The sequence below is a fragment of the Catharus ustulatus genome, chromosome 4 (genome assembly GCF_009819885.2).
Source record: "Catharus ustulatus isolate bCatUst1 chromosome 4, bCatUst1.pri.v2, whole genome shotgun sequence".
Classification (NCBI taxonomy): Eukaryota; Metazoa; Chordata; class Aves; order Passeriformes; family Turdidae; genus Catharus; species Catharus ustulatus.
In genome coordinates, this window is record NC_046224.1 from 46,635,354 (window position 1) to 46,660,056 (window position 24,703).

The window sequence follows — 24,703 nt, forward strand, 5'->3', positions numbered from 1 at the left end:
CAAATCTGCTTAAATGATTGCAACAAACACTTGCAAAATCCTTCATAGTTTAATACACATCTAAGTATTTGTGCAAAATTCCTCTCTCATTGTTTTTCTGCACAGATGGTCATGTGGTCATCAGTCATGTTGTAACCACTCAGACAGAATAAACTGCACCATGGCCAAATGGGCACAGTTTGTCTCCAAGAGCAGGAATGATAAAAGTGTATTTCACATAACGCCTTCCAGCAATTCTAGATATGAAAATTCTATGGTGATGATGAAAAAATAAACTACAAGTCCTTTAAAATTTGAACTAAAAGGTCATGCAATGTTTTAATGTATTTCTGGAAATATTTTAAGCTGCAGTTAATGTAGAGCTTATAAATTAAAGGTAAATAAATGCAAAAGTTATCATGATGTAAAGAAAGCATGTCTAATAATATAAGAATCCGTTTTACATTTTATCAAGCCCACAAAACTAAGCTGCACCTCCCCAGCTGCTTGGAGATGATGTTTTGTTAAGTAGGCACAAGAGGGCACTATTGGCTTTTTCTCCAGCAGAGCAAGGACTCCATCCCAATTCATGGAGTATTCATCCAGATTTATACTTCCAGAAATGTTACAATAGAGCTATTACAATTTTGCCAATGTTTGTGTCGAAAAATGTAACGAAGCTGCTAAGATAATGAATGAAGCGTTTGTAGCTGGAGCAGCCAACAATGTGAAAGCAAATCTAATTCTTTATAATTTAAAGAGCTCTTCAATTCTCCATCCACAATGTGGAAATGCCTGTTCCATTAAGAGAATGTGCCTGAACATTGTGTCCTTCTTCCCTTTGGGGGTTTACCACAGTATTGAGAAGAAACTGCACATGTGACTGAACTTAGAATCATAGAATATCTTGAAAGGAAGGGACCCATAAGGATCAGTGAGTCCACCTTCTAAGCTTCAAACTGTGGTTATGGAGATGTACCTAAAATGCTTAAAGCTCAAGGAGCAGCCATTTCAGGTCTGGTAAGATCTTCAAATCTCAAAGAAATGATTATGTTGTATGAAAAAAATATTTCCCTTTTATTTTCCTGTACGTGATTTGTTTGTGGCAAAATATTCCCTGAAAAGCCTTTTTGAACAGTACTTCAACATATTGAAAATCCTTGCTTTATAATACTGCAACTTCAGGGAATCATAGAAATGCACTAACCTTCGAAACGTGGGGGAAGCAATATCTGGGTATTTGGATCCTGGCTGTCTAAGTCCTGGTGTGCCAGAGGCACTTGCTGAGGTTGGGCTGGATTTAGGGGAGCTGGACAGTGAGACGCTTTCAGAATCCGACACGGCCACTTTCTCTTTTTCCTTGTCCGTCTGGTTGATGGTGACAGGGCTGGACCTCCCGGACCCGATCTTGCTTGGCTCTCTCAGTTTGGTGGCAGCAGCGCCCGCAGACTTGCTGCTGACGTTGGAGTCGATGCTGCTGGTGCTGGAGCGGTGGCCGCCCCTGCCAGGGATCCCGCTGCCGCTGGATTTCGATGGGCGAGGCAGACTGCGGTACTGCAGAGTTGTCTTTGAGCTCACGTGCAGGACGCCGTCATCCTGGTTTTGGGAACCATCTAAGCTTGTCTTCCTCCCTGCGTTGGACTTGCCACTGATGGCTGAAGATTTGGGCATTTTTCCTAGTGTTGCTGACCCACTGGTGATGGTCGCTCCACTTGTGGTGATTATAGTAGAAGATCCCAACCCAGACTTCTTGAATCCGAATGACCCTGTAGCAGTTGATCTCCCAATGCCAGAGGGAGGCTTTTTCCCTTCATCACCACTGCTTTTTCCTGCATCTGATGGAGATCGCTGTATGGAGGCTCCTTTCAGGGGAGTCTTCACTTTCTCTGAAGCTTTTGCGTCATCAGTTTTTCCTAAGTAAAAGAATATTTGAAAAGATCACTTGTGTTTAAGCTGCAATGTCTTAATATATAATTTCAACACTGTATGATTACAATTTCAAAATGATAAAATATACAAATAGAATTTCCCTAAGGAAACAGACTGGTTTGGTCTTTAGTTTCCCATCAGCTATCTGTAGCAGGTATGACACATTACAGGTAAGCTTAAAGTACTAAAAGCTTGAAATTCCTGTGACGACTTCCAGTTTCGTGTATAGGTGGTAAATATAAAAAATTATCTTGAATGAACTATAAGGAATTTTGACTATTTTTTTTCTGTTAACAGTATTTCTATATGAAAGAAATGTGACTTGAAAATAAAACATTACATGTAACAAACATTTCCTGAAGTATGACATCAATTATGCAGTAATTAGTGGTACTTATAGATTTCTCTGGTTTTCACTGATTACATCTTTTTAGCTTATGACTAAGTTTGTTCTGGTTTTAGTTATACAAAATTATCAGGGAGAGATTATGTTATGGAATGAATCATCTTGATCTGTAACAATATCAATTACACAAGTTAATTGGTCTTTGTCATATCCTTGATGTCTTCTCAAGATTTTTGATTTTTTGAGAGGTTTTCTTCAGTCCTGAGTAGGCTTGTAACTATATAACATATATTTCTATGTTTCTTCCATATTTTCTAAAACTTTATTGTGACATGCAGTAAGGTCAAAGTAAGATGTTCTGCTATACCAGAAATGACCCTCTTCCTATTTTACAAATAGATTAAAATTGCCATTTCAATTCTAATTTATCTCTAAGCATCTATTGTATGCCATTAATAACTCCCAAAATATACCGAAGTTTTTAATTAACTCTTCAAGTAATTATGGAAGCCTAGGAGGTGGATGACCTAATTTCTCTTAAGAAACTAAAATGTAATAAAGAGTAACACCTGCAAAGCAGAACTACCTCCACTCATATTTTTATCCAGCACCCATTTTATGCGACACAGATGCACATGCCATGATACAGATCAGACTCTGACCCAGCAAACATACAGACCATCAGTAGTTAAGGCTTCAATTCTGTGTCGCACAGTGGCTGCCTCATCACCTTGACCAAAACACACCTGGAAATCTTAGCTTGGCATACAGCAAACCTTTTAGTATCTCCATGTTTAATTGCTATTAGAGGGCTATAGTTTCTGTATCCATATGATCACCATGGCAGTGTTCCTCAGGGATCTCACAGACCAGAGACTGATCAGTGTTTAGCAGTTCCAAATTGCAAAGCAACAAAAGGGGTTCACATAGGGTAGGAATTCATTCTGAGGAGATCTTTTTTAGTTGCCTTTACAACTAGGGGTTGAAGCATGCACTATTTTGTGAGAACATGACAAATCTCCAGAAAATGTTCTACTGAGAATACACATTTCCTTAGTAAAATGATAGATTAGGATTAGATGATTTTAATAATTATCTCTTTCACCAGCTTTGGGATTTTTGTTTCAAAAATAGATTGCAGACATGGTTACTACTTCCGAGAGGCCTTCCAAAATTAGGTAAGAGGGCAAGTGTGTAAAAAGACTTTTTTTTTACAAATTTTTATTGCTTAACAGTCTGCGGAGAACCCATAGTAAGTGGAACGTGATATTTCAGTTTTAGTTCGGAAATAACTAAAAATATAATTTGGAGTCCGCTCCTTTGAATATTCAATCTTTTTGGTTCAACTTCTAATATTCGGTCATTTCTATACATATGTTGAATTATCAAAGGTAAAGTTTTCTAGAGAATAAGCACAGGGCACAGATGAGTCCAAAAATACTTCAAAACATTAATAGACATTGACATACACAGATGATAGCATAACAAAATGCAATCACAATTTTTCTTATGGATGCACCCATGTGTACTTAATAAATTATTATTATGCATGTAGCAAACTAGCAGTTATAGAAATGAAAAAGTTATTATAACATTACAACCTTGGCTTGCAGTCATTTATGGGAGAACAATATGCATATAATATATATATATATATATTTATCACCCATCCATTATTTTAAGACCACTGTAATCTGAACTATAGAAGTTTCCAACCTGGGGTCTTGAGTGCACTTGTTCCAGCTTTGTGCCTGGACTGAGCTGATCCTACTTGTGCAGTCATGCCTCTCCTCCAAGATCCAGTCTGTGATACAGAGAGAGATGTTTTCTGTCCTCCCTTCTCTGACTCTTCAGACAGCCCTGAGGGAAGGCCTTTCCACTTGCCACCGCTGTCTACACTGCTGTCAAAGTCTTCCTCTGGCTTCTTCAGCTCTTCAGTGCTGCCCCAAGTTTCACTGTCCGTAACTGAGCGCTTCTCTGAGTCTGTCTTCAGCTACAAGGGATTCGCATGAGAAATTATCAGCATTTCCATTATTTACTGATTTCTTAAATCATTGCAGGGGAGGAGAATTTGGGCTATTTGAAGCAAGGGCCACAGAAACTTTCCTTTGAAAACATTAGTATCCTGATTCCAAAAGTTTAAAAACATACAGAAAATATAGCCATTTGAGGATGACATTTCTCTTTTATTTTCAAAAGATTTAATGCCTTTCCTTTATAGATGAACTATAATGAAGTGAAACGTAATTCACTCTAATCATCAGTAGTGATAGTCTATTGTTCCTCAATTCAGTCTGAATTTCAGAAGTGAATCACAGTGCTGAGAGGTTTTACTAAAAGCTTGAGTGAACAAATTCCTGAATATACTATTAAAATCACCTGTCTGGCTTCTTGCCTTTTCCTACCCAAGACTTCCAGCGACTGGATTAGGAATATGTCTCCAGCAAAACAGAGTATATTGTGCCACCAGTGAGCAAGGATAGCATCTTCCCCAAAGTTATTACTGCTACAGCTGATGGCTTTTCTACTGGTCTGTCTCCACAGAAATGAATTGTTTCCAACAAGAAACTCTCTCTAGCTATATCAGCTAACAGAACAGAAGAGAGGGTTATGCCAGCACTACTCATCCGTGTTGTGAAGGCAACCAGCTGAGCTCATGCTTTTTCTGAAACTCAGACCCATGTGGAGATGCACCAGTGAGGACCTAACCACCCTGTGGCATCTGCCTTCCCTGAGGCATGCTGATAAGGGAGTGCTGAGGGAGCAGCCCGAGTAGACAATGTAGAAGCTGTGAAAGTGGCTTAAATAGAAACAGAGACTGACCCTAGACTCTGCGTTTGACAAAACTTGTGTTCTTTGTGCTGACAGGCTGTTCGGTGTAACTCTTCCTTCTGTGTTTTTCTGCAGCCTTCTGACCTCAGTCTGGAGCCTTATTTGCACATCACCCTCTCACCACTCCTGCTTGCCTCTGCCTCTCTTTAACAGCAAAAATATGGTGCTGCTCTCAAGTATCACTAGCCTAAGAGGGGCTGCAAAATTGATCACATTGAGGGACAGGCTATTTATTATTCTGTGCTGTCCCAGCTTCTTCACCACAGAGACCCCTCTCTGGCTGTTTCCTAGGCACTGCTGTCATAAGTAGGATTAATACAGATTAGATGACCAACAGAATAATCGGTTCCTGTTTACATATTTGTCAACTGAGGTGTACAAAATGCAACAGCTCTCTGCATTTCCATAATTACGTATGTGCTTTGGACATGATAGCACAGATTATGGGTAAAGATCAATGGGAAAAAAGCCCAAGCAAATATCTACAGAAATATTGCAGGGTCCTTCAAAAGAGAGTTTTCATTGAATTCATTAAATTATTGTTACCACATGTGTAACATGTAACAACATGCTTACAGACATTCTACCATAACTGAATGACTGCAAACATATAGTCATATACTTTTTAAGCAAACTGCATAATTAAAAAAAATTAGCAGTACAATACTTTCTAAAAGCCTCTCTTCACCATCATAATTATTTTAATAAGAAAACAACAGCAAAATATGCAATTTCTGTCTCAGTCCATAGCCAGTCCTTAGTGCTCCAATGACTTAAAAAGACTGAGAAAAGGATCTCTGCGTTGCAGGACATCTAAGACCTGGAAAAAAGCCAGCAAAATGAGTATTCTTTTCATTTCAGCTTCTGACTGAGATTGCCAGCTAGCATGGAATACAGCAAGTTCCACTTAATGTGCCTGGTAAAGGCATACCTGATAAAGGTCTTTTCCTAGTCTTCATAATATAAAGAAACTCTGGAATTCAAGTAAAATTTGAACATGCACTGCATCTCTGTCTATCGCTGAACAATTTGCAGATAAAACAGAGGCTTATTATAGAGCAGCTAGGACATGAGATAATCCAAATGAAAACAAAACTACAAAGAGTTAAATAATCAGCCTGAGATTTTCCAATCCTGATGACAAGTAAGCCAGAACTAGCTGGCCATCTCTGTTGATGTGAAAGGGAAGAGGCTGATCTCCAGTTAGCAATCATGGAAGTCCCTGATGGAGTTGGAAAGGCAATGGTAAGGGCTGAAGAATGTTGCCATTTGAGTGACTATCTTTACATGAATGTAGCATTGGTCAGATATCTGCCCTGTTGGAGATTAAAGTAATTTTAATTCCAAAAGTAACTATATTTCCCTGTTTTCTGGGGGAAATGACAAATATGTGTTTTTCCCCTGCTCTCAGGGTCTACTGCAATCTACATCGATAACACAGACCTCTGAATTGCAGACACTGGCTGCCTGCAGGAGTCTAAATGAAATCAGAAGTGTCAGTCTTGTGTCCTGAATAGTTGACATCAAATCACTAGAGGCAGTCATTCTTCCTCTATGCTGAGTGTTCAGTCTCAAAGTTCCCTGCTTGTAAACAGGAGATGACACAGCAGAGAATACTTTCCTATTGAGACAAACTTTTCTGGTTTTATTTCTCTTTTGGAGAGAACAAGTTCTGCAAGGATTCTGTATTGACTTTTCTATCAGTTGCAATTTTGAAGGGAGCTGGGAAGTATTGCTTGGACACCTGCCACAAGAGCTCAACATACACAGACACACACACACATATTTATGTGTTATGTATATAGTTTGTGTCTGTATGCTCCTAAACTCTATTTTGACACTATGCATTGTCAGCTTGCATTGACACTTTCATCCCTGGACTTAAGTGGGGAGAAGACAATCTCTGCCATTTGAAAGGACAGTACAGTCGGTTTATTTCTTCCCTAATGTGTTTCAGCTCATAAAAAGCTGCTATCTGTTGAAAGAGATATTCCAAATGAGCTGAAGTGAGTAGAAATCCACAATTACATTGTGGTTTTTTTGTGTTAGGTGCAGCAGGGGCTAGGACCAGTGGGAGCTCCCCCAGGATGGGCAGAGCTGGGTCTCACCAACCAGCACCTTCAGCAGTCATGCATGCCCTGAGAGCAGGGAATCTGGAATGTCAGCTCACTGCCCAAGGCTGGGTCAATGGAGTCTATGGATCTTGCATTCTGGTGTAATAGGGGATTTTAAAATATATGAATACTTCATTTGTTTAGAGGCATTGATACCAAACTTTTTCTTTTGTTATCCTGTCTTCTTGGGGGGTGTTGCAACAAATTGCAACATAGCTACTCACCTGGGCATGGGTGTTCTTCCTTGAAGAGGCTGTTATGTTGGAATAAGAGCTGACAGATGAGGTGGTATTCAAATCATCTGTGCTGAGGTTGTCAAGAGTGTCACTGAGGCCACTGCTAACCGAGCTGCTGTCATCCCAGCTGCAGAGAAAGGAGCACATCTACTTTACATACTGTGTCTCAATGGACAGAAAGCATCTCAGAATCAATAGATGAGATTACTTATTTTTCAAGCAATTCACACCAGAAACCTTCCAGTACTATTTCCTAAGGTACAATGAATATTGTTCTTCAGACTTTTAAATTAATTATTCACTCGCAGTCAAGAGGTTGCTTGTTCAATTAATGAAAGAAAGATGCAGGTGTCCTTGAAAAATTAACACCAGGTCTAAGTATAAGTCATTAAAATAGTTCGTTTCATACTTCACTGCAATCGCATTCAGTACACTGGCAGGGAAATCCATTAAGCTTACCTGATACTGGTAGTCAAAACATTATTAATATCTTGAAGAAGACCTGTTGAATTGCCAGGCTACCAAAAAAAAAAAACAAAAAACAAAAAAAGGAGCATCTTTTCTGCAGACTAATCCACTGACAGCAAGAATTTTATTTTCTTGTCTTCAGTCTCTATCTGGCTGCGCCAATGTCATCAAAATAGGAATCCCTGAGAACAGTCACTGGAGCTGACAGAGAACACGTTACACATCTCTTAAGAAACACAGTCTGTCAACTGCTTTGCTTTGGGAGATTGAGGAAAAGGATGCAAATGAGAAAGAGGCTGCTCTTACAAGGATGTCATTACCAACTCTCACAAAAGCCCTGCTTTTGCAAGGAAGGGAAATCTATTTGTATTTCTCAGACTTTTCTCCACAGAATTACTTCTCTATGGCTTCACATTTTGACTTTTATTTTATTGCCATATACAGCATTATACTTCCAGTATTTTTGCTACATCTCCACCTGTTCATCTTGTTTTGGATTATTCACAGGCCAAAAGTTTGAAAAAAAATTCACCTTATCACTTTCAGTGGGATTCATCTGCTATAATTTTAGGTATATAAAAATTAGGTATCTCATTTACATTATCTTGGTGTCCTCTCTAACCAGCATTAAAAGTAGCCTCCTCCAGAGGTAATTCATCCTGGCTTAAAATGTCTCAGGCTTGTGGTGTAAACTGTCCACTGAAGATGACTCTTTTTGTCTTTTCCTCTCTTAGAGTGGTTGATAAAGCCTTTTCTAGATATGTAACTTCTAGAAAGACAAAGCTAGGCATTCACACCTGCTGATTAAGTCCCAAACACAAGAGAGTGCCTTTTATCCTGTTTTGTTGTAGCCTCATGAGACAATTTTTAGAAAAAATAAATGTAATTCAATCCCCTAATTAAATTAAATCTCAGTGATATTGCCACTAGTAATTCAGAGCAAACAAGAAAAATATCTGTGAATCCTTATTTTACATCTGGAGTTTTGGGAGACAGCAGCAATGACAAGGAACAAAATGTGTGCTGATGTACCAGAAAGTTCAGTGCACTAGTCTTGTATCATAGCAACTGCAGCAAGCATTACCTTTCTTTTGAGAAAGGTGGAAAATCACATTAGTAAGCCAGCTCGGTGACAAGATAAACATATTTCAGAGGGCAAGAGTTTATTACAGTACTGCACTTTCCACCACTGAGCACAATGACTACAAATAAATATGTCTTCTGCTACACTTCCAGGTGATAAACACATGAGTGATTTAATAACGAAGTTATAGTGTCATACATAATAGGCTGTCCACATTCATCTAAGAACCATCTTTGAGGCACTACTCATTTTGTTCACAAGCTTTCTGTGTTTTTCACTGTCTAATGTGATACATAATTTCACTGATGCTAAAAAGCCATTAATAAAATGCTGTGTACCACATGGGAATATATCTTTAGAACAGTGTTAAGACTGAGAACCTTAAGGATGGATAAAAACATAAATAATATAAATGTGATTAAGTTGTAGAAAAGATAATATGACCTAATTAAAAGCTGCTCTTTAAAAAACAACAAAAAAAATCATAAACCAGATCCAAAATTATATATATTAGATACTTCCAGAAGGAACATGAGCTTTTAATGTATGAAATTCATGTCAAATAATATTTGACCATCAGTTTTCTGACTCTACCTAAGACTCTAAAGATAAAATATCATCCTCTTTCTCCATGTCCCTTTGTTATTATACTCTATTTTAATTTTTCATACTTCATTTTGTGCTCCTTTTTTTCTGTAAGAGAATTCACATTTTCTAAATTTTGGAATAGTTCAACTGATTAATAAAATATAACTATGCTCTCTACAGCTAAATTTTTCAGGCAAATATTAGTATGTTTTCTATTATGGCTTCTCTGTGGTGTTTAACACTGATCACACCTCAGTCACCAGTAGATTATTAGTGGGTTTGGGGAACACTCATGGCCATCTTGTAAGTCGTATAGAAGATGATTCTGACACCTCCACCACTGACCTTTCAGAGTCATCACTGTATTTGCCTGGATTTTTTTTCTCTTATGATAGGTGTTCAAGACGTTTTGTAAATCTGGGGGTTTTCATACACCAAAATTTCTGACAATATTCAGTATGCCTTTAAAAACCAGGACTATTGGAACCTGCTTTCTTTCTGGCATATTCTAAGGACTGTTACAGAAATGGATGCCTACTTGACCCAACGTAAAACCCAAAAACTACAACAGAACAGACCATAGCAGTTTCCCCTTTGGCAATGAAGATTGTTATTTTTGCATACTTTAATTTATTATCCAGAGTTGTTTTAACATGCTCATGCAGCTAAATTTTTGCATTTCAGTACTTACTGTTTCTACTTTTACAGATGTCTTTCCCCAAATCTAGATACTAGAGCTGCTATCAGTCAAGTATGATTTTTATTATGAAAATGCCTTGTTTATAATTTGGAAAAAAATTATTGATGATTCATATTAATGTATCCTTTAAACTTGCAAACTCATGACAAATATCTGATAAAATTATTGTGTATCACTTTGAGATTCAAAACCCATTGTGGGAGCCTGTAGAAAACTAATTTTAGTTCTTGTTCCTCCTACCCTTCATCAAAACAATATTTATTTATATTTTAATATACTGTCTGAGATCCATCTTTCATTTTATTATTTTATTTTTCATCTACTTTTCTCTTTTTCACACATTCTACAGTGTATGACAGGTCAGGTTAGCGCTGCTGCTCATTAATGTGTTACACCACTTTGCTGTATAATGATGACAGAATTTGCTTCATTTTTCTTGGCATTAGACTCAGGCTGATTTCTTTAAAAGGAAATGTCACCAAATGGTGTTCAGCTATCTGGGAGACTAAGGCTCTCAGAGAAAAGTGCATTGTTTTGACAAGTTCTGGCAACTTCTTGTAGAAACCCTTGGATCCCAAGAGGACCTGGAGACATAATATTCACGTTAAGGGTATGAATTTTGCTATTTCTAAGAGAAATCTTAAATCTGGATAATTCATAATTGTCTTCAAAAATCACTGCTTGCATGTACCTGGCAGATTTTTATTTTCAGCAGCTCAGCTCATTCTGCTTTGTTTAGGTTCAAATCAGCAAACAGAGAACAAGCAAACAATCCAGTAGTCACTGGATGCATTGTGAATGCATACAACACCACAGTGTTTGATAACACAACCACATATTATTTTTTCTCTAGAAATGTTTAATTAATTTAGTGCTTGTAAGAGGCCTGCTTAAGGGATTAATCTGAATTTTGCATTAAGGAAACATGTTTTCTGTCTTCATTCAAAAGAGCTGAAAGTTCTGCAACAAAAGGGACTCTATGATGCATGATTGAAACCTCTGGTGTGTCAGACTCCCTGCAATCTGCAAGGTGACTTTAACCAACATTTTAAAATAAATTGGACACCAATAAGAGCTTCTAATTTATTTTAGTGGTTTGCATTCAACTTGCAAAAATGTAATGCATGGAAATATGTGCTTTGAACCTACATTTTGCTGCAGGGATATCTTAAAATTGAAGTTACTATCAACTCAAACTCCATGTAAAAACCCAGCACCACTTTTTTGGCCTTACTATTGCTGTACCTCAGCTTTACATCTGTAAAATGCAGACAAATACATGCACAAATGGTTAAACTTATGGCCACTGTGTTACAGTTTTCATCCAAAAACATACATCATGCCTTCTGACTTTGCCCAGATTCTTTGCAGTAACTTTGTCAATTTTCTTTCTGCTTAGATCTTTGTTTTCTTTTGATGTACTAGTTATGCCAATGAGATAATTTGCACTAGCTAAAGCTCATCCCCCAGTTCTAGCATGCATCTGTCAAATCTGAACAATACTTGCCCATGTTGATGCAAGACATTGTCACTAATTGGTGAAGGTGGCTATGAATATTGCACACATCCCAGTATTTCACAAATTGTTCCAAATCCTTCAAGCAACATTTCAACTCCTTGACCATATCAAATACTCCATAAAGCTGAGAAATCCACAACTTGCTATCTACACAGTTGGTTAGTCTCAGTATCACTCTTTGTCTCACTTTCATTTGTGTGTGCTAGTCCTGAAAAGATCTCCTTAAAATAATCCTCTCATTGACTTCCCTACCACATAATGTTCTGGAAATAGCAAGGTGTCTGAAGGCAAAACACAGTACTTAACATCAGTATGGAGAGTGAACAAAGCTTACAAACACATTCCAACAAGTATCCTCAAAAGGAAAGATAAATTGCACTCAGCTGTGCTCATGAATCTTGATTTCTTTTGCTTTCCACAAGTATCTGGGACTTTTCTTTTGAGTTCACACAATGAAGTATATGAACCAAATGAAGAATATTTCATACAAAATAAGACATTATTTCATGCATCAGGCAGGCAACCAATAGAGCTTCAGGGCAAAGATGCCAGTTGACTGTAGCCTACACAATGAGGACCTGCAGATAATATACAACACATTTTCCTAGATTTTTGCATGATGTCTGAAAGTAAAAATGCACTGGATTAGGAGAGGAATGAATTCTGAAGGCAATACCACAAGAGGAAGTGGTATTAACAATCTGTATTAGCTCCATGGATAAATATTCTCCTTTCAAAGTAGTTGTTTCAGAAAATCAAAGCAGTCTAGTTGCAGACAGGACACGACAGAGCACTTAGACATGATCATTGTTCCGCCCACCCTTCCTGCTTCTACTTTCAGCATTTTCCTACAAACCCTTAAACTTGCCAGCTTATTGAAGTTCACCATACTGTTAAGCTGGATCAGTGCCTGGAATTTGTTTTAACATCGGCATACTACATTAATTTCTGAGATCACCTCCAGCCAAAGTGACTAAGTATGCAAATAAAGAAGCTTTTCACGAGATCATCAGACACAGCAAGACTCCAGTCTTGCTATCATGAGCACCAGAAAATGTTTCCTTCAATGTATCCAGTCCTTGCACAATTTGACAAGTTGCTCGCATTGTGTTCTTGGGTTCATCACCCATTTTTGTGAGCGGAAGTAGGAGCTTTCAAAAACACAGATCTAGAAAATGACACCAGCTTTCCTCTTGAAGTATTCATTTAATCAGAATAACTGTTCTGTCTGTAGCTGAATGAAAAGTAGCACTGTATGTGTCACATGTTTTGTACTGCATATGAAGAGCTTTAGACCACAGTGGACACGTGTACTTGATTAGGAAAGAGAAATCCTTGGTCACATTCTTGCTAATGCCAATGGAACTCACATACCCTCAGGGATCAGTGGAGAGCAGTAAGGTGTTACCCCTTCCTTTGCCTGCACACAGCTCATTGTTTTATGTCAAAGAATCCATAGATGATGCAGGTCTCCTGTCCCTTTCTTAGAGCCTCTGTATGTCACTACACAGTTTTGCATAGAAACAATAGATTTATGAGAAACACTAGGAATTTCTTTGATTAGTATAGCATACTTCCAGGGTTGCCAAAGAAGATGTTTGTACAGTAGTTTACTGCAGTGGATAGGACTTGGACATCCTCAGTTAAACTGGATACTTCTATAAATTACAGTGTTCTAAACCCACAAAATCCCTAGATTTAGGTGCCTGTGAGGTGAACAGCTACCTGGGGTGTAAGAGAGTTTGTGTAAGTGATGTGCAAGGAATCCACATTAAATGTGAGTTAGGAAACACAAAGTCAGCATTTAATCACTTAGGTAGTCAACAAAGGCAGAGACATCCAAAAGGTACACAGGAAAGACTGGAGAGATAACAGCAAGCATAGGACTTAAATTACATGCCCACAGCAGAAAGTTTGAACTTAGTACACCTTTACTCAAGCAAGTGAAGCCCTGCAAGTGGAAGATAGTGTTTAAGGTACTTCTACATATATAAAATCCATGAAACAGGGAACAAAATAGAAAAATCAGCCTCCACAACACACTCCATGCAGGTGGTCATTGCTTCTCTACAGCACACCAATGAAGTGAATATTAACATGCATTCTGGGCTGCTGCCATGAACTCTGTTCTCTGACACCCATATTTCAGGTCATGTTTCAGGAGAGTAAGACAGGATTCAGCTGAATATAAAGATTTTATAGCTACTCCCATAATTGACTTCTGAAAACAGAAATGATCTCTTAGCTCATTAAGAGGAAAAGATAAGAAAATAATTGGACAGTTTTACTTCAAGCAACTCCTCACTAACATGCCAATATATCAGCTGGCAAAATTTCTCCTTCAAAGTTCAATTCGACATGAATTAATCCTTTTTAAATCTTCTTCTGTGATCTCAGCTGCTCATTATTCATGAAACAGCTACACTGACCCTTCACAGACAGATTCAAGAGGGCACAGAGTTTGTAAGATCAATACTTTCCTTCATTCCACAGACTGGGAGAGCCAAAGCTCAGACCCTGAATCAAACTAGAAACTTACAGGAGTCATAAAATTCCCTATAGCTATTCTGTGCTCATAGCTAAATGAAAACATGGCCAGTTGGACTCATACTCCACCACTTTTTCCTCAGCAAGTGTAATGCATTACATGTCATACCGAAATAAGGCGACTGCTGAAGCCTTAATCCTGAATTACTTTGAGGCCTTTAAGGTAGAAAAACATGCCATGTGCATTTCAAAATGGATGCCCTCAGCATATTTGAAGGAAAGCAGTTTAGAGTTAAAAAGAATAGGAATGCATTTATGCATCTGCTTTAATGCGGTATCACATTGCAAGGATTTCTTATTTCATGTTAGAAATTTTTCTTATAAGAAGATCCAATTAGAGAATTATATCCTGCTACAGAAAATACAGCTAACCCAAGAGCACAATTAAAGAAAAATGCATTTTTGCAAGGTCAGTTAATTTCCATATTCTTCCAAGCATTTAATAAGTGCCTTAAGAAATAATTTGGTTTTAGACCCAGCAGGGAAAAAAAAAAAAAAAAGAACTAATGGAAGACTTACACTCCTTGAGATAATTATACATACCATGCAAAACCTTCACACCTACACCACAGGATCTGAATAAGTCCTTGCCAGAACCCCTTCTGATTTCCACTTATTTCTGAATACAACACTTAATCTGACATGATATGGACAGCAGAAAGTCATTACCTAGCTCTCAATTCCTAAGAGAATGAATAAACAATCAGAAGAAGGAATTCTGTACAATGAAATTTATGCAAGTGAACAAAACAATAATTATCCAATTAGAAAGATATATTGTTTATGGAATGTACAGGGTTGTTCTATTATTATTTTTTTACATGAGGTACAAAAAAAGCATCCATTTTTAATTATATTTTGAACAATCTTTGAAAAATAGTAATATATGGACTGAAGCAAGATGTAAGAAAGTAATTCCATCAAGAGCTGTTGACAATATCACAACAAAGGGAGAAAATCTTTTGATGGAATTGTCTTCCTGCTGCTGTTTGTTCAGTTCTCTACACACTGGATGCAAGAGATGCTTACATTTTTCAAATGCGGATTCAGACGGGCTAATTACCATTAGTTGAATGAGCATAAATAAGCAAAATACAAACTGCCCATGCAGTTCTTCAGAAGTTAACAAGCAATATAAAACCCTGTTACTTCTTGTTACCTCATGACTTTATGAAGTAAAAATCTTCATTTTGTGTATGGCCAATTCCCATCCCCAAATTGAGAAGATAAATACGATGTATCAAACATAAAGAAGTATGTCATGGTATGTGTATTTATAGTGCAAGAAAAATCATACCAAAACCAGCCCCTGAAACACGCAATAAGCAGAATTTGTCATTCACCTTTGCAAACTGTCAGTCAGCTGCTTCAGAGAGGTATTAAAATATCAAACATCTTCATTCAACCTTGTCTCTACAGCATATTAAGAAACCAAATAGATCTTCCTGATAATTGTTCAGAGGAGAACTATTCCCAGTAATTATTTGCCCAATGTCAAAATCCTGATTTACTGGTAGCCTCTCCTGCTGCGTATAGTCTCTCATGCTTAATCATCTTTGTTGCTAGAACTACCTGTCTTGCTTTTGCTTATGAGCAGAAGCAAGGATTTATTTTTCCTGTCTGCATCTGATTTAAATCAATCTGAAAAAAACAGTGTACATAACTATGCTAGCAGAATGGTAAGTAAATCTGTCCTCACTGTAGTCATGATACTCATCCTCTAAATCATGATGTAGCAAGTCTTAAATCCAGTTTTGCTGCTGTGGTACAGCAAAATTTAGAGTGGTTTTGGCTTGGTAATGAATATTTGTTACCCCACACTGTCATTTGCTTACAATGGGAAGATGTGGCAGACAGAGACTAAACCAAAATTTTTATATTTAATTTGTAATTTCACTGGGTTTTTTAAAATCATACTTTACAAGTGTAGGCTGATGGCAACAACATAGAGTTGGACCCTGTCACCTCATTGCAGCCTTCCCTAATAACCTTCTTACCATAACATGGCCCCAGAGTTGGCAGCCTTGCACTGCCATCCAAGTAGGGCATTCCAGGAAGAGCATTCTGGCTGCAGGGAGCATTTCTGAACACAAGAGAACTGTTGGAAAAACAGTGCCTCTGAAAGTGTAAAAGCAGTTCAGTCTGGTGGGGGGGAACAGTGTGCTTCCTCACACATAGCCTTGTGCAAAGTTATTCTTTCCCTCCAGGTCTCAAGAGGAGGTGCTGGTTTGTTGAGTTTAGCAATAAGCTGTGATTATGGGAAAAGGTGCTAGGTCAAAGTGGTTCTTAACAAAAACCTTCCCCCTTGAACCTCTTTGAGAGCTTGATCCACCCAAATATTTTCAGATAACAAGGTAAGCCTATTTCCTGAAATCTAATAGGATTACTTGCTTGCAGTCAGCATCCCAACAACAACCTGTCTGGCAAAGGACAAGTTAAGCAGAACACAAGGGTCTTTCTTTATTTGGTTTTGTTTTGGCATGATTGTATCTCATACCTCTTGCTTCTTTCCCAAATTTTGCTGAGTAATGACCCAGGTTACAGCTTTAGTAGAAAGCGGGAAGGGACTTTCTCCTGCATCTGCATGACCTGATTTTCAGCATCAGTAAGGAATAAAGGCTTCAGTAGTCACACTCCCTGTGCATCTGGCCTTCAGGGTCTTGCTCATCACTGCTGCCTGGAAAAAACTACTGGCTGATTTTAATAAAACTTTGCTTAAAACATAAAGGTCAAAAATTATATTTCATAACTCTCGAGCAAATACACAGTCACATGAGGACACAGGCAAAGCAGAAGTATTTCTGAGACAAAACGTGCAATATGAATTAAATGTATTCATGATTATATATGTAAAATCAGACTATTTATAAATTAGCAAAACCAAAACCTTAATGCAGTTCAGGTATATCTTTAGTCTTTTTTCAATAAATAGGTTCACAGAACATTTTTATTCAGGTTTGAGATTTGGAGATTTTCAAAACCCTCTAGCCTTTTTGCTCACAAAGCCCAGGGTGCTGAGTTTAGAAAACACAGATTTTAGAACCTAACTGTTTACAGAGGCTTAGCCATCCAAGCATTTATTTGGTATTTGATTTTTTTTTTCAATATCTCAAATATTCAAAATTTTCTTGCTCTGCATTAAAGGGCTATCTTGGAATTTATATTATTGATCCTGCTTACTTTAAGATAAATTCTGTTTGAAGGGTTTAATGTTATCTTTAATCCTGACTTGTGCCAGGCTTTTGCAGCAAATCTAAACACTATTCATTTGCACCTTATGTTACATGACTGCTTTTCACATGGTGGTTAACAGCAGTCATTGACAGTAATAGTAATGTAATTGTGCTCAGAGATCACAGCTGTCATTAATTCTATCACCACACATTTTCAAACATATTTCTTATTCCATATGCTAGTGGTACCCAATCCCTGTTGGTCTCATAGTCTCTTAAAAAGTCCTTAAAAAAGCCATGTGTTTATCATCTTGCCAGTAAGGGTAGGAGCTCACTTTTGGAACTGTTACTTGAGGTTTCAACTTAATCCTTATCCAATTTTAAAGAGTCTGGAAGAGGCAGGGATTTAGGAGTAAGTTATAGGCCAGATAAACTGCTTAGGTTTCTGGACTATGAAAGAGTAAACTATCATGGAGCTGTGGGGATATAAAGATAGGTGGAAATTTTCAAATAAAATATAGTCGACAATACACTGTTTTTAAAATGCAAAATGAAACATCTTGCAAAATTATAAAAATATTATTTTCTCAAAAAATGGAATAGCTTAGGAGCTAATTTTTAAATTTCAGTCAATCTATACTTACTTAATCATATTAAAATCAGAAGTAACTCTTGCAGGGAGAAAACAGGTGTAATAGGACACTACAAATGTTCTTTTTATATCTGAGCTTTCAGAAGGTTCAATTTACTTCACTTGATATTTCAAATCATTGTGGAAATGATTCAACATTGAACCAAAGTACCTTTCAGTAAATTGAAGTATCTTCAATGAAATATTATAACATATGCTAGCCATATGAAGAAATGTATATATAATAAAATAATAAAGGGTAACACAAAATGGCAACCAACATTTTAAAAGATCATTTCATTTTTCCTAAATGAAACATATTTTAATTTCTCTTGTAATAATCTAAAAGAAATCACTCCAAATTGAATGCGAAACCAGAGCCAAAATATGAAAAATTCCTCTAAAAAGAAATGACATATTTTGATTAAATCTCTAAAGATACACAACCAAAAAATAATAATCAATTTTTATGCATACTAAACATTTTGGTATTCTTCCCAGTACAGTGACAGATATTTATTTCTTGGAAGCATTGCTGCCATCTGTTTTGTAAACAATTTTCTTCAAAAAATAAAGAACCTAAACCCTTTAGAAAGTCGCAGTCCTTCTTCTGGATAACAGAATAATTCCCTTGGCTATTTTTAGCTCAAATTTCAGAGAAACAGCACATTAAAAGAACCCCTATCAGCTGAAAAGGTGGCTGCACTAATGTATCTCACCATGAGTTCTCCCTTTCCTGGGGATGAAAGTACTGAAATTGCTATTATTGCCAGATCGACTGAGAGAGAATAATGGTACTCATGGACTCAAGACACTTTTGACACAGTTTGCAGAGGTGGTGTGAATGGCAGGTTTTAAAAAGGGAACACATTTCTACCTGTAAACATTTTCAGTAGCAGAAAAATAATGCCTGATCTCCCTGTAGGCACATCTATAATTGTCCAAGTGGATTTACTCCCCAAACATATCAAAATCTACCAAAAATGTAAGGAATTAAGTTCTGGTTGTTTTTAATTGAATCTGGAAGATTGGGAAGTGCACTGAGTTCAACACCAAGGGGCAGAAAAATAATTTTGTGATAGGACTGAAGAAGTCATAAATGACAGGGACAAAAGTCCTCTGGTTGGTTCTCCCCAGCCTCCCACAGCCATACATGTGCTTGAGGAGTGGTGGTAGCAGGCAGAGACCATAGCAGAGGAGATTTTGGCACCTTCATGGGACTTTACTGTCTGTCAAGGGATATGTGCTCTGTCAGTACCACTGCATCCTGCTGGGCACCAGGGGCAGGATCTCTTCAGGCTGCATCTCACTTTGCTGCACCTCACACCTCATCTCGGAGCCAGTCTAAATGTTCCTCCAAAATGGTGATGATTCCACTGGGCTTGCAAGCAAGACACATTTTGAGTGCAAGTTATCCTTGCAGCTGTGTGACTTTTTAATTAACTTTAGTAATATAAAGAGTAAGTTCAGTATTTATTATTACCACCCAAAAGATCCCAACCCCAGGCGAGCTGTCAAAGTGGAGAAGTGAATCTAAAATCATTGAGAAAAGAAAAAGAAAGAATGCATGCCTACTGCTCTTTCAGTTCAGTTTTTCTATGTGGAAAAAAAACCAAACAAACCATAAAGGATAGGCATGAAGCCTGTAGTCCTGCTGGAAAGAGAACAGAAAAGACTAGAATCCTCTTCATCACCTGCAAGGAGAACTGAGAATTAAAATTCTAATCTGCAATGTTGTAGAAAGAATTAGGATGCAAGAAAGGCAACAAAAGACGAGACAACAAGAGATTGTGGAAATATGATGGATTGCAGCAGGGAGGGACACCAAGCTCAAATCCTGCATGAAAAAAGGGTGAATGTCACCTACAAAGGTCAGAGCTCTAGACATTAGCAGGGAGTGGACTTTGCAGAATTGAATTGCTGCATCATCTCTACCCTAGACACACACAGCCAGACAAAGGGCACTACAGACAGCAGCACAGGGCCTGCAGCAAAACCCCTCCCATACAATTCCAGCAGAGAAACGAAGTTATCTTTACATTAGTCAAGTCTTTGTTTACTTACTTTCCACTTGAAATTGCCCTGTTGTCTCCCGTTTAACCTAAAATTCAGATAATTTTTGCTCTCTGACAGACCACATAAAATTACCAGAAACAGTGGAAATTAAAGGGCAGAGGGTATTGCAGCAGTGAGAACAGGTTATGGCAGGGTGAAAACTCTACTGTAAACTTACCTCTTAAAATCCCCAACACATACAGTATGTACTATTACTGATATGATATCTCTTCTACAAATAATCCATGCTTATAACATCTAACTTTCTTCCTTATAAGAAGTCCCCATTTCCACAAGTAATTCCCCCAAAATTTCATTTTTCAGGAAAGATACAGAATTACTGGCATAAATACAAAACCCAAAATGTCCTAAAATTGTTTTGAAGAACTAAAATTTGAGTAACAGGTACCTATCTTATAGTGGGTAACAATTAGGATTATTGTGCTAAAATGTAACAGATAGGACCAACTATGAGAGAAGCAACATTTATTTCTGTATTAGATTTCTAAAATAATGAATGATGAGTACCCTTTTCTTTTTGCAGTAGTACAGAAGAAAATCCTGCAAAAGCACCACTCCCTTTTCTTGACTATATTGCTTCAGTTGCTGCAAAGGCAAAGGGGCAGCAGTATCACAGATGGAATTTTTCAATTGTCTTGCTATTTTTGTGGAACTTTCCAAAGGAGGAGAACACCAGAGAGAACAGTCAGAGGACCTCTGACCTCACTTCACTTTTTTGCCAACTCACTGCCTTAATAAGGATGGTTGCTCTCTTTATCTTTCATTCAAATCTCTGATTTTCTCTTGGCACCTCTAACATTGCCATTGCATCGAAGAGAAATCCATGTGAAATTCTTGTCTTATTCAAGTAATACCATTCTAATGTTCAGATTGTGAGACAATTGCAAATGATTGTTAAATGGGTTAAAGACTAATTTTTAGTAACAATATGAAAACTGGATGTTGGAGACAATACATAGACACTGTTCAAAAGCCAAGCTGGGATAGGGTACAGGGTCAAATATAAAAGACCATAGCATACTCTGTGTTCAGCAGCAAAGCTCTGCGTGTGGCCTTCCCCTCCCTTGGTATTGCTTCTTTCCCTGCTGAGGCACCTGATACATGTGTTGGCTTAAGCACACGCTTGCTTTTTGGCCTCAGATTCATTCTACAGAGATCTGGGCACCAAACCAAAATGCCACTGTAGTTAATGCTGGTGAAGAGCAGAAACAAGAGTGCCAAATCAAAGTTCGAGTTGGAAGCCAGTTCCAGTTGTCTGCAAACAGACTTGTCCAGCTCTTGGCAGGTGCTCCCCCATAAAGCAAAGAGAATATGGTTGCTACAGATAATTACAGAAAACATCAAAGGATTACTTCATGTGACAAACAAGAAGACTCCATTGGATTTTCATTCACTTATTTGAGTTTTTCTATGAAAAATTGTAAATTTACTCCTTCCTCTTCTTATTAAAATATGGATATGAGTCAGGCATGGTCTGTTAGCAGCGAAGCCCAGGAATCTCCAAAGACTGGCAAGGCACTCAGCCCCCACCTTTTTTGCTGTTACTCTGCTGTTAAAAGCATTTGGCAGAGTTGAACGTGGCAAGCTGCTGGTTCAGGCCTCTGGTCATTCTCAAATCTGTCAAATGTGATGGCTTACACTTGGGAATGCTGCAGTGTGCATGCTTGGAAAATAAACAAGCTATTAAGTGGTCTCCTGTAGATTGTGCAGCATGTGAGTCCATCTCATTATATCTTTATTCTTTTCCACTATCAAAATATTCTGTCAGTAGAAGTCAAGACATTTATTTGCTAGCAAAACCAATTCTGACATCTACTGATACTTCATTCTCTGCTTATTTGCCTTTTGTCTTATCAAATTCTTCAGTTTAGGTTTTTCTAAAAATTTTTTGACTGTTTTCTTGTTTTTACGATATAAAAACTTTTACCAGAGTTTGTCTGAAGGAAATTTTAACTATTTTATTTATGGTTCAATTGCTGAAAGTAATTTCTTTTAAAATCCTTTACTTGAGACACTAACAAAGGCACCAGTCTCTTGGGGAAGAAATGAAACAAACTGAGCTATAAAACTACTTTACTAATTTTTAAAAACACCTACTGAAAACAGTGAAATATATTTAATAAAGCAGTGCAAAATTAAATACCTGATCCTAGCCAGCCTTTTCAAAGGAATTAGAAATTCAGAAGGATAATGCAAATGTACATTTTTAATATTAGAGTAAAAATAAAAGCCCTTTATGTTCTAAGGTATAATTGATCCCTAAATATTCTTCCCCTAGGATTAGCATTTTCCTGAAACTTTCCTTAGAGAACAGAGATTGCCTTTGTTATTAGGCTGTAATGTAGAGGATTTTCAGCACTTCTGAGTGATTCAAAAGACAAGTTTCTCGATATTAGGTAACATAATTTTTCTTTACGACATGTAGGATTCAGGTAGGGATCAAAATTCTCAACCGCAGATGTCTAAAACTGTGACATTTAAGTAGTTAAGGATACCATCAAATGTCCTGATTTCCCCAGCTACTGTACACCCTTCAGTCTGATGACAATATGCCTAAAATTATGGCAAATAATGCATCTGAGCAGGGAAAGCAGAAAGGTCTCCTATTCTTTGTTTTTATCTATTGCTCCCAAATATGAGACAGGTTAGTTTGCCACTTAAAATTATCTGAGTTCATTTCTTAGCCTTCTAAAGTTTGAAGGAGGAGAAGTTGGTTTACTCCCGAGTACTAAGTCTTCATCATTTTACACTGATGCTTTTTATTTCTCTGAAATCCATGAACTTTACAAATGCTAAAGAAAATGTAAGGATAAACTGCTAAAATGTCCTGTTTAATGCTGCTCGAAAAGATCCTTCCATTTGAAAGTTAATAATTTCTGAGCCAGGTTCTGAATGCACAGTATGTCAAACTTGACAGCTTTCCCAAATAAAGGTTGTGTTTGATGATTATTTTAGGGAATAAGATCTGATGAATATTCATGTTCCAAAACTAAATTCACTGGTTTACAGCTCTTCAAACTAGCCATTTCATTTCCTCTGCCTTTTTTTAATGCATCCGAGGTGCTTTTTGCTGGGACACAACTGAGAAGTAGAATCACTAAACTGTATTTTCAAGACCACGCCTTCTCTCTGTGATGTCATTAAAATCAGTGGAAGTTTGTGAAACATGTCTTTTGACAGCTTACTCTCCACTAGGAAGTTTACTTTTTGGGACTGGAAAGGAATGTCTATTGTGATTTGCAATTGGACCCCTAAAAATAATAAAATAAAAACTTTTACATTGCAACATACTGCAGTATAACTGGAGTATACAAGGTCAGCAAAAAAACCCAAAATCTGAACACTCTGAATGGTCGATGAGAGAGCATATCACGAAGGTGGTGTAAGGAAAAAAAACTCTCCACCTCCCAGATGGAGAAATCCAGTATTGAAAAAAATCAGTCCTCTTAAATGAGACCAGACCATCAGTTCACCAAATTCAGATAGCAGTTTTCCTCTCAATGCAGCTTGCTACCATTAAATGCAAATCAAAAGCTGGCAATCGCTTCCTATGTCTTCTAATTCAGGCATCATTTTGCTAACTACCACTTTTTCATGCACTGCCATTTATGTATAATATTCTCACCGGGTATGTAGGCTTCAATGTACAGCCTAGTAAGTTCACAATATGCAGCACTGTGAAAGATAAGCCTTTGAAATGGTGTGACATTTCAGGGTGAACAGCTGAGCCATCGTTTTCCTAGCGAGCCATATTTCATAGCCAAGATTACCTTGTGCAACTGAGAAATTGTCTCCTAAGGCCACGACATGCTACACAGTCCTATGAATCTGTCCAAAACCTACACACCAACAACTAATCATGTAAAGTGTTAAGTAATGAGATCTTGTTACTCCCTTACTGAAAGTGGGACACAGACATTATTAGGATTGAACATGAATTCTCAGTGAGACATAGATGAGTGCAGAATACTGCATGCAACTTCAAAAATAAATTATAACCCAAGAGGAACTTCCCATAGCTTAAAACCCTCTGCCAGTAGAAAGAGGTCTTTTATTTCCCCTTGCTCACCCAGCAGTGCTATGCTGGCTCAATATGTTCTATTTGGAAATGGCACAAACAAACAGTATTGTGAGGAGAGAGAAGGAAGAACAGTCTCATTGACATGATGGCTGCCTGGCAGCGAAATTAGAAGCAGTGTTGATAGGTAAAAGCAAAGATAAGCAGGAGAGAACAACCAAATCCTACCTATCCCTGCCAGTGTCTAATTTACCCAAAAGCTCTCTTTGTAGGCTAGTTGTGGTTTCACCTCCCCCATGACAACCCTCCTTTGTGTACTGCAGTGGTGACCTTTTCCTGCAGGGCTCAGCAGCACTAATCCACCCTGTCAGCCGTCCCAGGAGCCTCTTCTATCTTTAACCTTTGTACAAAAACCTTAGGTATCGTGGTAAGCAGAATTAGTAGCTGCTGCCAGAATCAAATC

General features: G+C 37.6%; 1 protein-coding gene across 8 annotated transcripts in view; it reads right to left on the reverse strand.

Annotated features, from left to right (window-relative positions):
- The window catches only part of NAV3 (neuron navigator 3), a 517,660-nt gene that overhangs the window by 59,992 nt on the left and 432,965 nt on the right, over positions 1-24,703 (reverse strand). For all 8 annotated transcript variants that reach the window (XM_033057346.2, XM_033057344.2, XM_033057342.1 and 5 more), the window contains 3 exons: positions 7,425-7,563; positions 3,971-4,247; positions 1,187-1,892 (listed from right to left, as the gene is read on the reverse strand). In XM_033057346.2, the coding sequence (XP_032913237.1) occupies positions 1,187-1,892; positions 3,971-4,247; positions 7,425-7,563 (1,122 nt within the window). The remainder of the gene's footprint in view (positions 1-1,186; positions 1,893-3,970; positions 4,248-7,424; positions 7,564-24,703) is intronic.